At 43.1% G+C, this 14,951-nt stretch overlaps 1 protein-coding gene across 1 annotated transcript; it reads left to right on the forward strand.

Annotated features, from left to right (window-relative positions):
• Positions 1 to 253: 253 nt before the first annotated feature.
• Positions 254 to 2,756, forward strand: LOC112227068 (actin-related protein 2/3 complex subunit 5). Its single transcript, XM_024391888.2, has 4 exons — positions 254 to 518; positions 1,032 to 1,104; positions 1,245 to 1,421; positions 1,641 to 2,756. Exons 1-4 carry the CDS (start codon positions 379 to 381, stop codon positions 1,701 to 1,703), a joined length of 453 nt encoding a protein of 150 aa, XP_024247656.1. The 5' UTR covers positions 254 to 378; the 3' UTR covers positions 1,704 to 2,756.
• The last annotated feature ends 12,195 nt before the right edge of the window (positions 2,757 to 14,951 follow it).

The raw sequence follows: 14,951 nt of genomic DNA on the forward strand, positions 1-14,951 counted from the left end.
CTGGAGATTCTCAATTGTATTTCCTTGATTCCTCGCGTCTTCTCTCCTTGCTTCCTTCTCAAAACTCAAAAGGAGTCCAATTGAGATCCTTTCAAAGCTTTGCCACAGTTTACCCTCTTTGGTTGTGGAGAGAGTTAGCTTTGTCTCAACCTATACCACCATCTACTGTTATGTATGAGTACTGGCCCATCTAGACATATCACCATAGACGGTATATGCCTAGCACACATCAACCACTAGAGAGCGCCCTCTATACGGAAGTGAAGCTGTCAGCTCGAGACAGGAAATGAAAGCAGAAATGTTTAAATTGTAAAGCAGCACAGACAGCTTGCAGTATTCTTCCTAATTCTTCTTTAAACAACGAAATATCTCTTCAAAATGTCGAAGAATAACGATTCGAACCAATTCAGGAAGGTGGACGTTGACGAGTACGACGAGAACAAATTTGTGGACGATGAGGATAATGGAGAGAGTCAGGTCGGTCCAGATGAAGCAGAAGTGGATTCGCTGATCAGACAATATCCTTTTGACACTGCTTTGATGTACTAAGTGCACTGTTAAATTTAATGGAGTGACGTGAAGCCGACACAGTTATGTTATAATGTTGCATTTCAGACCATCTGACAAGTCATGATGCTACTATATTGCAGATAAAGTCGGTGCTTGTGCGTGCGCCCGTCACCAAGTCAGGGCGTGGTGCTCCCATGTCATTGATCCAACGATCTTCCCTTTTCATATAACGAGAATACGTTCTGCAGTCAGATTGTGTTTTATTCAGTAAAGGTTTGGTGATGGTGGTAGTAGTAGGCCTAATATTTTGTTTATGACCTGAAGACAGTCATTTGTTTCAAAGCAGGTTCAGACAAGTTGGAGGGTAGGAAGTAAATTCCACCAGTCAATCAATCAGTCAGTCATTGAGATTCTAAAACATTTTTGAAGAGAGGTGAATCAAGAATTACTGTGGCGCTCTCTCATTTGTATAAAACTTTTGTATAGTTTGTCTGTCTATCTTTTCCTTAACACTGATGCACAGGGAACCTGATGGAAGCTTTGCAGGCTGTACTCAAGAATCCCCCCATCAACACCAAAAACCAAAATGTTAAGGTCAGCCTTCATTACAACATAATAGAACCATGTCGAGCGTTAACAGTCCCATGTGAAACAAAACTAGCTTGTTCCTCAAAATACACTTTGAGCTTGAGGCATGTAAAAGCGTCTACTTCCTTCACTGTGTGTGTGATTAGGATCGTGCTGAAGCCCTGATGCTTAAAGTACTGAGTGCCTTCAAGAGCAGTGACATTGAGAAGGCTGTACAGTCTCTGGATAAGAACGGAGTTGACCTGCTCATGAAGTACATCTACAAGGGCTTTGAGAAGCCTTCTGAAAACAGCAGTGCTACCCTGCTGCAGTGGCACGAAAAGGTAAGACTTATCCTTATTGGTGAATGGCTGAAAGCACTTACAAGGTAGTAGGCGTGTGTGAAACGCACACACTGATGAAGCACATGCATACATTTTTTATTAAGAAGTGCTCACTGAAGTACTCTTTACTGTTAGATTGCTTTATTAACTGTTATTTCCATATTCCTGTTATATTGTTGTTATTTGTATCCACTGTGTTCATACTGTGTGGGATTCTAGGCTCTCTCTGCTGGAGGAGTGGGTTCCATCGTGAGAGTGCTGACAGCCAGGAAAACTGTGTAGAGCTGCACTGGACCTGACTGACTGCCACTGAGACCACCCTCTTAGGGGATGTGCTGGCACTATAACCCCCTGGGCCTGTACTCATAAAGCATCTCAGAGTAGAAGTGCTGATCTAGGATCAGTTTAGCTTTTTATATAATAATGAATAAGATTACAAGGACAGGGTTGACCTGATCCTAGATCAGCACTCCTACTCTGAGACGCTATATAATTACGGGCCCAGAACTGGTTTCCTTTCTACGCTTGACGGAAGCTCGCAGACACCAGGCGACCTGTCTCAAATGGCCTCTTCTCAGTCCTAAAATGCTTTATGATATTTGATCAGAATCCAACGTTTGTCAAACATTTTGTGCTTTTGTTGTGAAAGAAGATGAGATACTTATATCGTAAGATTTAAATCATCTTTATGTCATAAGGATGACATGTAATAATATGCCGTTTTCAGAGTTAGATTTTGTGCTATCATGGTGGATAGATGGCACCATACGGTAAGATTTCATTCCCTCTAATGCAGAGCAGTTTGTGTGTGATTATGCTTGAACTAGTTTACCTGGTCCCAGATCAGTGGAGGCTGCTGAGGGGAGGACGAATTATAATAATGGTTGGAACGGATCAAATAGAATGGCATCAAACCATGTGTTTGATGTATTTGATACCATTCCACTGACTCTGCCACTACCACGAGCCTGTCCTCCCCAATTAAGGTGCCACCAACCTCCTGTGTCCCAGATCTATTTGTCCTATTTAGCCAACTCCAATGGGCATTAATATACAGCACTGACAGATCTGGGACCAAGCTAGGAACAAGTCCTTTGGAATGTAGTGATGTCATCACATGTTCCTGGACACGTCTCAGAGGGCATCCTCTTTTATAATGTATTTACAACAAGTATAGAAAAATATAATCTCTTGACAAATCCATTTGTAGATGTATTGAGGAAATAATGTGTTACTTTAAACCTTCTGATCAAATGACCAAATGCCTTATTGGGATATTCTTTTTGATATACTGTATATTAATTTTCTGGACATAATAAACAAACATCCACCTAATGAGGTTTTTTTTCTTCATTTTCTGACATTTTCTGACTGCAAAAACTACATTCCACTTAGAGTATGTGTTTTGTATTCTTTCTTGGAATTCTTTATTCAGATGCCGGTTATTTTTGCAATTCTTCCATGAACTTTGTTGTTGTCATATTTGTACAGTGCCGTGCGAAAGTATTCGGCCCCCTTGAACTTTGCGACATTTCAGGCTTCAAACATAAAGATATAAAACTGTATTTTTTTGTGAAGAATCAACAACAAGTGGGACACAATCATGAAGTGGAACGACATTTATTGGATATTTCAAACTTTTTTAACAAATCAAAAACTGAAAAATTGGGCGTGCAAAATTATTCAGCCCCCTTAAGTTAATACTTTGTAGCGCCACCTTTTGCTGCGATTACAGCTGTAAGTCGCTTGGGGTATGTCTCTATCAGTTTTGCACATCGAGAGACTGAAATTTTTTCCCATTCCTCCTTGCAAAACAGCTCGAGCTCAGTGAGGTTGGATGGAGAGCATTTGTGAACAGCAGTTTTCAGTTCTTTCCACAGATTCTCGATTGGATTCAGGTCTGGACTTTGACTTGGCCATTCTAACACCTGGATATGTTTATTTTTGAACCATTCCATTGTAGATTTTGCTTTATGTTTTGGATCATTGTCTTGTTGGAAGACAAATCTCCGTCCCAGTCTCAGGTCTTTTGCAGACTCCATCAGGTTTTCTTCCAGAATGGTCCTGTATTTGGCTCCATCCATCTTCCCATCAATTTTAACCATGTTCCCTGTCCCTGCTGAAGAAAAGCAGGCCCAAACCATGATGCTGCCACCACCATGTTTGACAGTGGGGATGGTGTGTTCAGGGTGATGAGCTGTGTTGCTTTTACGCCAAACATAACGTTTTGCATTGTTGCCAAAAAGTTCAATTTTGGTTTCATCTGACCAGAGCACCTTCTTCCACATGTTTGGTGTGTCTCCCAGGTGGCTTGTGGCAATCTTTAAACTACACTTTTTATGGATATCTTTAAGAAATGGCTTTCTTCTTGCCACTCTTCCATAAAGGCCAGATTTGTGCAATATACGACTGATTGTTGTCCTATGGACAGAGTCTCCCACCTAAGCTGTAGATCTCTGCAGTTCATCCAGAGTGATCATGGGCCTCTTGGCTGCATCTCTGATCAGTCTTCTCCTTGTATGAGCTGAAAGGTTAGAGGGACGGCCAGGTCTTGGTAGATTTGCAGTGGTCTGATACTCCTTCCATTTCAATATTATCGCTTGCACAGTGCTCCTTGGGATGTTTAAAGCTTGGGAAATCTTTTTGTATCCAAATCCGGCTTTAAACTTCTTCACAACAGTATCTCAGACCTGCCTGGTGTGTTCCTTGTTCTTCATGATGCTCTCTGCGCTTTTAACGGACCTCTGAGACTATCACAGTGCAGGTGCATTTATACTGAGACTTTATTACACACAGGTGGATTGTATTTATCATCATTAGTCATTTAGGTCAACATTGGATCATTCAGAGATCCTCACTGAACTTTTGGAGAGAGTTTGCTGCACTGAAAGTAAAGGGGCTGAATAATTTTGCACGCCCAATTTTTCAGTTTTTGATTTGTTAAAAAAGTTTGAAATATCCAATAAAAGTCGTTCCACTTCATGATTGTGTCCCACTTGTTGTTGACTCTTCACAAAGAAATACAGTTTTATATCTTTATGTTTGAAGCCTGAAATGTGGCAAAAGGTCGCAAAGTTCAAGGGGGCCGAATACTTTCGCAAGGCACTGTATCTTGTGAGCCACCACAGGTGACTCAGGTGGTATGTCTCCCACTCTCCTAAAGCTTGTCATCACCCATCCCCTGGGTCACCCCTCCCCCTGGGTCACCTCTCCCTCAGCCATCCAGTCATGGAGGAGGATCTGTTCCAGAACAGGCCTCTTAGTGGGATCCTGCTACAGTCACCAGCTGAACATCTCCTCACACTCTGTATCATGGTGAAACAGCGATAGGATGGAGATTTGGCCTTTGGGTCTCTTCAATCTTTTTTGTATTTGATCACCTTTAATCTAGTCTGAGTACCAGTCCTTTTAGCTAATATTCCACTCCTTGCCACTCCTGTCATTTGTCCAAGCTCTTTGGAAAATGACAGGTGTGGAATTTTAGCTAAAAAGACTGGTACCCACCTTTAACCCACTCATGTATCCATAACCACATCCAAGAACATACTCATACATAGCAACAGAAACTTCTCTCTCTCTGCGCACCCCCTCACCTTTTCTCGGGTCCTTTTTGAAGCACAGGCGCCCAGCGATGATGTCAGCCTCGTTGAATGGCAGGCGGCCACACACCAGGCCGTAAAGCAGTACCTGCAGTAACCAGATGGTGGCGACCCTGGTACACACCACTCAGCACCCACTCTGGAGGACAGTAATTCTTCTGTACCTGAGGGAAGGAAGAAGGGAGGAAACATTACAGGGAGATTACTGTAAATTACTAATATCCTGTTTTCTGAGACATTTTCCAGATCTTTACAACTGGGTCATGTTCATTAGGGCACACTAACAAAAGTGCTTCTTACTGGACGAGTTCAGATAGCGCCTACCTATTTCACTCAGTTTCAGAGCGTTTTCTTGCATTTCGTGCCTACTGAACATGCCTACTGAACCCTGACCAGCGATTCCCTTGTTGTCTCCTTCCTGAGTAGTCTCTATAGGACGATTCTCTCAGCAGGTCTCCACAGCTGAAGTCGATGAGCTTGACTCACAGGTTTTCTGTCTGCACCAGCAGGTTTCAACCTTGAAGTCACGGTGCAGGACCCCCCCCCCCAGTCGTGGCAATGCTGAACAGCCAGCACCACTACCTGTAATAACATAATCAGAGTATAGAACAGCCAGCACTACCTGTAATAACATAATCAGAGTATAGAACAGCCAGCATCACCTGTAATAACATAATCAGAGTATAGAACAAAAAAAAGCAACATGATGAGAAATTCATATACAGTTGAAGTTTGAAGTTTACATACACTTAGTTTGGAGTCATTAAAACAAATTTCTTGTTAAAAAAACTATAGTTTTGACAAGTCGGTTAGGACATCTACTTTGTGCATGACACAAGTAATTGTTCCAACAATTGTTTACAGACAGATTATTTCACTTATAATTCACTGTATCACAATTCCAGTGGGTCAGAAGTTTACATACACTAAGTTGACTGTGCCTTTAAACAGCTTGGAAAATTCCAGAAAATTATGCCATGGCTTTAGAAGCTTCTGATAGGCTAATTGACATCATTTGAGTCAATTGGAGGTGTACCTGTGGATGTATTTCAAGGCCTACCTTCAAACTCAGTGCCTCTTTGCTTTACATCATGGGAAAATCAAAAGAAAATCAGCTAAGACCTCAGAAAAAAAATTGTAGAACTCCACAAGTCTGGTTCATCCTTGGGAGCAATTTCCAAACGCCTGAAGGAACCATGTTCATCTGTACAAACAATAGTACGCAAGTATAAACACCATGGGACCACACAGCCGTCATACCACTCAGGAAGGAGACGCGTTCTGTCTCCTAGAGATGAACTGTACTGTGGTGCGAAAAGTGCAAATCAATCCAAGAACAACAGCAAAGGACCCTGTGAAGTTGCTGGAGGAAACAGGTACAAAAGTATCTATATCCACAGTAAAACGAGTCCTATATCGACATAACCTGAAAGGCCGCTCAGCAAGGAAGAAGCCACTGCTCCAAAACCGCCATAAAAAAAGACAGACTACGGTTTGCAACCGCACATGGGGTCAAAGATCTTACTTTTTTGAGAAATGTCCTCTAGTCTGATGAAACAAAAATAGAACTGTTTGGCCATAATGACCATCGTTATGTTTGGAGGAAAAAGGGGGAAGCTTGCAAGCCGAAGAACACCATCCCAACTGTGAAGCACGGGGGTGGCAGCATCATGTTGTGGGGGTGCTTTGCTGCAGGAGGTACTGGTGCACTTCACAAAATAGATGGCATCATGAGGAATTTTAAATTATGTGGATATATTGAAGCAACATCTCGAGACATCAGTCAGGAAGTTAAAGCTTGGTCACAAATTAGTCTTCCAGGTGGACAATGACCCCAAGCACACTTCCAAAGTTGTGGCAAAATGGCTTAAGGACAACAAAGTCAAGGTGGAGGTATTGGAGGTATTGGAGTTACACCAGCTCTGTCAGGAGGAATGGGCCAAAATTCACCCAACTTTTTGTGGGAAGCTTGTGGAAGGCTACCCGAAATGTTTAACCTAAGTTAAACAATTTAAAAGCAATGCTACCAAATACTAATTGAGTGTATGTAAACTTCTGACCCACTGGGAATGTGATGAAAGAAAGAAATGCTGAAATAAATCATTCTCTCTACTATTAGTTTGACATTTCACATTCTGAAAATAAAGTGGTGATCCTAACTGACCTAAGACAGGGAATTTTTACTAGGATTAAATGTCAGGAATTGTGAAAAACTGAGTTTAAATGTATTTGGCTAAGTTGTATGTAAACTTCCGACTTCAACTGTATTAGTGTGTTTTCACTTCTTCGATCATGCAAATATAAATAGCAATACAACATTTGAATGTTCTATCTCACACAGTTTTCCAACTATATGACCAGAATTAGAATTCCATAACAAACTGGTATAAGCTTCACCTGTTGGCTGTCACTTTTGCACATGGCAGCATAGACCCACATCCTTTTTACCCAGCATACTCTCCTTTGTGTAGAGAGACTCAAAGTTGCCTGTAACAAAGTTACGCATGAAATAAAGCACAAATCATCACAAATACCAAATATCAAACTCAATAGATACTGTTCATATAATATCAGAACTAGTTATTTAGCCTGGTCCCCAATGTGTTTGTGCTGTCGTGCCGTCTCCTGTGGTCATTGTCAGGCTAATGGAAAGACAACACTAAAGCATCTGGGACAAGGCTAATTCTTCTTCCATTGCATTGATACTGAGTGTAGTCAGGTCTTACTTGGGTTGGGTCCAAGATTAAACATGATGGAGTCTGAAGAGGCTGGTCCTCTAGAGTTGGGGGTGGGGGTTGTGTAGTGGGTTCCTCAACTGGGCTCTCCCTTGTCGTTTGTCTGGTTAGATGGTGGACAACGACGGGTCTCTCCAGACTGGGGGTTCTATTGTTCTTACTTCTCTTCACCTCCTCCCTGGGCCACACCCTCCAACTCCTCACTGCTCTCCTCTCTGACCCTCCTTCAACTCCTCTCTCTGGTGTTTATACCTTTAACGTTGTTCACCAATCCTCCGCTCCTCCCTTCCTTCAGTCCCGAGGTGGAGAGGACAGCATTCTCATTTTCCCTCTCCTCCTCCTCCTCCTCCTCCTCCTCCTCCTCCTCCATATCTTTCTGTCCCCTCAGGGTCTTTTCTTTTCCTCTCCTCCCTTTCTCTCTAATGGCAGCAACTTCTCTCTCAGTCACAGCCTGCCTCTGTGGAGCTGGTGCTCTGGCTCTTAGTCTAGAAATGTAAGTTGGGCCTGTAGTGACCTGTTCTCCTACTACATCACTCTGAGAAGACCTCATGGATGTTTCACTTCGACTCGGGAGCGATTCCTCCCCCGTGTCCTTGGCTTTGACTCTCTCTCTGGACTTCAGTTTGATGATGTTGGGGTTCATGCGTGGGTTCTTGCCTCGGGATGGACCGGGAGAGTCCTTGTTGGTGGGTTCACTCCTACTGGGTCTGGGTCTGGCTCGGCATCTTGCCTTCTCCCGTGGAGGATTGTACGTTCTGTTGGTCCTCACTCTCAACAAGTAAGGGAATGCCTGTTGTTTTTGTTGTTGTTCCTCACTCTCTCTCTCCTGGGGGTCACAGTCCCTGACCCTAAGCCCTGAAATCTCTTCAAACAGGCGAGCCGCCTGCTCCAGGGTTCTTCTACTGTCTCTTTCCTGTCTTTGTCCTTCACTCTCTCCAGATGGCTCACTTTCACTGGCAGAGCTGGAGCTGCTAGTGCTGCTTCCTTCCTCTTCACTCTCACTGTCATCACTCTCCTCCTCACTCTCTCTGCGGCTCCCAGGAGCTTCGCCCCTCTCGATCTGCGACCTGTGTCTCCTGATAGGGTTGGCTAACCTCCTGCCTTGAGGAGTTTCTCCTCCTTCCGCACAGAGACCTGCGCCTCCTGACAGAGTCTGCTTCAAATCTATTAAGGGGAGAGCGTCTTGTCCCCTCTCTAGTGGTGCCTAGTGGAGACCTGTGTCTCCTGACAGAGTTGGCAACCAAACTCCCGCGCTGTGGCTGGGGAGAGTCTCTCTTCTCTATTGGTTCAGGGGTTCCTGGTGGACAGGGGCAGGCAGAAGTACCGCTCCTTCCTCTCCCCCTCTCCCCTCTCTCACCTTCCTCAGCCCTTTCTGTGAGTCTCTGGCCACGGAGAGAGATGGTCTCCTGAGCCCACTACGCCTCCCACAGACTTGCAGGGAAATAGAGTACAACTCGGTTCTTTCAGACTGAAACAATTGTCTACAACAGCCTGCTTCCACATGTTTTACCACTATAATCTAATAATATGGTGGATTTGTAGCCCTCGTCTCTTTGACGGCACGACTTTGATTATCTTACAAAAACAGCTTATTTAATAATAAATGTATTAATCTACAAAGTAAATGCATAAATCAAACTATTACCAAGTTGTAGTTATAACCAACGGTATTGTAATGCAATATTTTTTTCTTTATTAATTATCTGAACCTACCAAGGGCTGTTGATGGATTTGATAACCTCCAAGATGCCATACCTCATGACCCACTGACTCACTGTGCCAAAGCAGGATGAGTCAGTGGCAGAGGCCTGGTGATGTCACAATAAAGCACAGGTGACTGTTGTCATATGGTGACTGTGCTATGACAAAAAAATTCAGTAGTCTGTCCTTACTATAGTAACACATAATTTGTGTTATTTAATAGCTCATCTATCAGTAACCGAAAGAATGTTACTATGGTAAATTATTTGTAGTCACTTTTTTATTTTTTTTATTTTTTATCTGTCCAAATCACATCACTTTTGTGTCCATATGCTAATCTACCGGTATATGCATTGAGTATATCAAACATTAAGAACACCTTCCTAATATTGAGTTGCACCCCACCCCTTTTGCCCTCAGAACAGCCTCAATTCGTATGAGCACTCTACAAGGTGTCCTTGGCGTTCCACAGGGATGCTGGCCCATGTTGACTCCAATGCTTCCCACAGTTGTGTCAAGTTGGCTGGATGTCTTTTGGGTGGTGGACCATTCTTGATACACACAGGAAACTTTTGAGCGTGAAAACCCAGCAGCGTTGCGGTTCTTGACACAAACTGGTGCATCTGGCACCTATTACCATACCCTGTTCAAAGGCACTTAAATATTTTGTCTTGCCCATTCTCCGTCTGGATGGCATACAGACACAATCCATGTCTCAAGGCTTAAAAATCCTTCTTTAACCTGTCTCCTCCCCTCCATCAACACAGATTGAAGTGGATTCAACAAGTGACATGAGGGATCATAGATTTCACCTGGATTCACCTGGTCATGGAAAGAGCAGGTGTTCTTAATGTTTTGTATACTCATTGTGGAATATGAATGATTAGTAGACTAATCTACAACACACACCATATCTTATCACTGACTTTACTTTCCAGTGTATGAGTCAAAAGTGTAATGAGTTGCCTAGCTTGAGTATGGAAATAACAATTTGTTACATTCTGTGTCTATAAGCTGCTAGGGTAGCTGCGAGATGATATATATACTGTAAAGAAAATCATGTTGTTTTTACGGTAACTTACTGGCAACCAGTAACCTGTAAGTTACTGTAAAAAAAAAGTACAGTATGTTAAAGTAAATTCCAAAGAAACGTTGGTTTTAACAGTACATTACTGTAAACATTTCCATAAAAACAACCATTTTTTTGCAGTGTAGGTTAAAAGGGATGAATGCATTGCATCATGGGTATTCTTGTCTGCATGAGACCTCAAATTCAACCGTAGCTAACTTTACAGGTGTTTGACATTGAAAATTGGTGTACTGTCCCCACTCAACGCTGACAACTAGGTCAGTTGGTTACAACCGCACTGTTGACTTTCCCCACCGCCTCCATTCCCATCTCACTATCTCTATGAAAGCCTCTGGCGGAGATCAGAACACAGTGAGGGATCAAGGAGCAAACTACCCTATATAACTCCCTCTATTGTTTCTTTACTTCAGAGCTCAGCTGTGCTTTGCCAGTCGGACAGAGTGATAGGGTTCAGGGGCCGTACCATATTTTCAAAATGTCTTTCTTATTTGTCACTTTTATTCATTTGAAGTTGAGAGTATACACACTTCCTATTGAATTCTAATCACACTAAAGTAATGTTGTCATTGAAACACTGATCAATCCAGGAAGTCTTTTTCAGTTTCTTTGGTCCTAGTTTCCTGTTGTCCCGAGTGAGACTTCTTGTGTGCTACAGTGAAGTGTCCCCAGTGATGTTGGCTGGGATTTCAAGGTGGACTGTGAGGATGGGTCAGATGAAGAAGCTTACCAGTCTCTCAGCTTTATAAAGCTATCATACTCTTCTCTGGGTTCAACTCATCTTCTCTTTCAAAACGGCCGCCACAGGCTGTGGGAACCAGTTGTTTCTCTCTTGATGAATAAAAAAAACAATTCTGTCTAATAATTAAACACATTCTATCCTGTTGGTTTTAGTTAAGTGTTTTTAGTGTTTCTAGGGTACACCGTAGCAAAGCATGGCCTAACCCTATATTGTAAACTGTCATGGTCAAAACATATTGATACAGTAGTAGCTAAGACGGGGAGAAGTCTGTCTATAATGAAGTGATACTCTGAATTTGTAATGTAACGGCTGTTGGAAGGAGAGGACCAAGGTGCAGCGTGGTATGTGTCCATATTTATTAAATGAACACGGGAATAACAAAAATAACAACCGAAACAGTTCTGTCTGGTGCAGACACACAAAGGCCGAAAACAACTACCCACAAAACCCATGTGGGCAAGAGCTACCTAAGTATGGTTCTCAATCAGAGACAACGACAGACCGCTGTCCCTGATTGAGAACCATACCAGGCCAAAAACAAAGAAATACAAAAACATAGAAAAAAGAACATAGAACGCCCACTCTAGTCACATCCTGGCCTAACCAAAATAGAGAATAAAAAGCCTCTCTATGGCCAGGGCGTGACACGTAACAACACTATCAACAAGGCAGGTCCTACAGGCCCTAGTTTTGTCGCACCTTGACTACTGTTTAGTCGTATGGTCAGTTTCCACAAAAAAAGGATTTAGGAAAATTGCAATTGGCTCAGAACAGGGCAGCACGGCTGGCCCTTGGATGTACATAGAGAGCTAATATTAATAATTTGCATGTCAATCTCTCCTGGCTGAACATGGAGGAGAGATTGACTTCATCACTACTTTTATTTATGAGAGGTATTTGTTGAATGCACCGAGCTGTCTGTCTAAACTACTGGCACACAGCTCGGACACCCATGAATACCCCACAAGACATGCCACCAGAGGTCTCTTCACAGTCCCCAACTCTATTCCACATCAAGCAACTGATGCAAGCAGTAAAATTAGATTTAAAAAACACCTTATGGAAAGCAACACAAACATAGGCACAGACACATGCATACACACACCCACATGATAACATACGCACTACACACACATACACATGTATTTAGTACTGTAGATATGTGGTAGTGGTGGAGTAGGGGCCTGAGGGCACACGGTGTGTTGTGAAATCTGTGAATGTATTGTAATAGTTTTAAAATTGTATAAACTGCCTGAATTTTGCTGGACCCCAGGAAGAGTAGCTGCTGTAGCTGCTGCCTTGGAAGCCATGCTTCCCCCAAAATGTACCCCCCCCAAATGTATATTTTGTCTCTCTGTGTTTTATAATTTTCCTTCAATTCGCAAGAAGCTGAATGTATCTCATCGGAGAAAGCATCCAAGAGAGTGAAACAGCTCCCTCTTTCTCAGTATGTGTAGCTCATCTATCTGATGCTGTCTGGTCAAAAAGAGTATGACATTGTTGCCGCCCCTAGCATTGAATAAAAGGGAAGCCAGCGAGCATTTGGCCTCCCTTGATAAAAAAATAATAATAATAGTAGCCAATCAGCTTTGAGGTAAACTGAGTGAGCTGAAATGTGAATGGTTCTGGTGCACCAAAACAAAAGTGTCAAGGGAAGACAGTTTGGATTTGGCTTCACACCAATCACACCAATCACACCACATCAAAACCAGAACGTAATTTACAGAAAAAACTTGAATGTAGTTGCCTACCGGTGGCTAGTTAGCCACTGAATCTAAAATCGTCCCTTTCCTAAATTAGGCATGGATGGATATAGGGATTTGGACTTGTGGTTTTACTTAATTCTCCCTACTGGCCAATGATTATAACGGTGATTCTGATCCAACCATAAATTCATACATTGTCGTGCCCCTGGCCTGAGAGGAAGGAAGTTTCAATATGTAGCTAGATGTAGTAGGCCAATGTTAACTACCTGGCCTGGCGCATCTTTCCCATGAAAGAAAGTTAGGCAGGCAAGCAAGCATTTTATCCAGGTAGCCTAGGACAACAAAAACTAAAAGCGTGTACTGTATGACAGAGTCATGGATCGTTTCGGCAACATGAAAGAGAGGAGGATGCCATTAACATTTCTCTATAAGTAGTGTGAGTCAACATGTTTTTTTATACTTGCACACACCAATCAGCACCATGGACAGACACATTATATTTAACTTATGTTGATTGGACTAAATTGTTTTTGGTATCTTCACTGTATTAAAGCTACAATATGTAACTTTTTGGGCGATCCGACCAAATTCACATAGAAATGTGAGTTATAGCTCTGTCATTCTTATTGAAAGCAAGTCTAAGAAGCAGTAGATATGTTCTATGTGCTCTATTTCTATGCTTCACGTTCTTTAGTTTAGTTTTGGCATCTTTTAATTTCAGTTTTCTACCCCAGCTTCAAACAGTTGAAAAACAATATTTTTAATTATGGATATTTCACAGAAGTTTAGATGGTGCAATGATTCTCTACACTGTACGTGCTTGTTTTCTCAGACAAACTGAAAGTAGCGAACTATTAGACTTTTAGCAATCAAATTTCTGCATAGTGCAGCTTTAAACTAAGCATAAGTGATTTGATAATGTTGAAATGTGGAAGTTGAAATGATGCTGCAATAGTGGAGGCAGCTCCTGTATTCTTTATGACTTGCAGTAACTCGCCATGTCAATGTTCTAGGTGAATGGAATAAGGCGGAGTCAGGCGCAGGACACAGGTATGAGTAAAGCCACGATATTTACTCAAATTCAACAATAATCCAACAAGGATAAACATAAACAATCCAGATCATGTACACGGAACCACTTGACAAAAACAATCACGCATAAAACAAAAGAGGAAGCCAGAGGGACACTGATTATGGAATGGAAACCAGGTGAGTAAAATGAAGAGAAAACAAAACGAAAATGAAACATGGCCGACTAGAAACTAGAAAGCCAGTGACATCGACCGCCGAACGCCGCCCGAACAAGGAGAGGGACCAACTTTGGCGGAAGTCGTGACAGTACCCCCCCCTGATGCCCGGCTCCAGCAGCGCGCCGACACCAGCCTCGGGGACGACCCGGAGGACGAGACGCAGGGCGATCTGGATGGAGACGGTGAAATTCCTGCAGTAAGGACGGATCCAGGATGTCCTCCACCTCTCCTCCAGACCATACCGTGGCTCTGATGCCACGTTGCCAGAACCGGCTGATAACCCAGCACACACTGAAAAGGTGATAGGTTAGTGGAGGAGTGGTGGAGGGAGTTTAGGGCCATCTCCGCCCAAGGGATGAAAACCGCCCACTCCCCCGGCCGGTCCTGGCAATAGGACCACAGAAACCTACCCACATCCTGGTTAACTCTCTCCACCTGTCCGTTACTCTCGGCTGACCGAGACCCCCAGGCGTTCCATAAACGCCCTCCAGACTTTAGAGGTGAATTGGGGACCCCGATCAGAAACTATATCCTCAGGCACCCCATAGTGCTGGAATAGGTGGGTGAACAGGGCCTCCGCAGTCTGTAGGGCCGTAGGGAGACCGGGCAAAGGAAGGATACGGCAGGACTTAGAAAACCGATCCACAACGACCAGGATTGTGGTGTTACCCTGTGACGGGGGAAGATCCGTCACGAAATCCACCGATAGG

Source organism: Oncorhynchus tshawytscha, linkage group LG28 (genome assembly GCF_018296145.1).
Source record: "Oncorhynchus tshawytscha isolate Ot180627B linkage group LG28, Otsh_v2.0, whole genome shotgun sequence".
Taxonomy (NCBI): domain Eukaryota; kingdom Metazoa; phylum Chordata; class Actinopteri; order Salmoniformes; family Salmonidae; genus Oncorhynchus; species Oncorhynchus tshawytscha.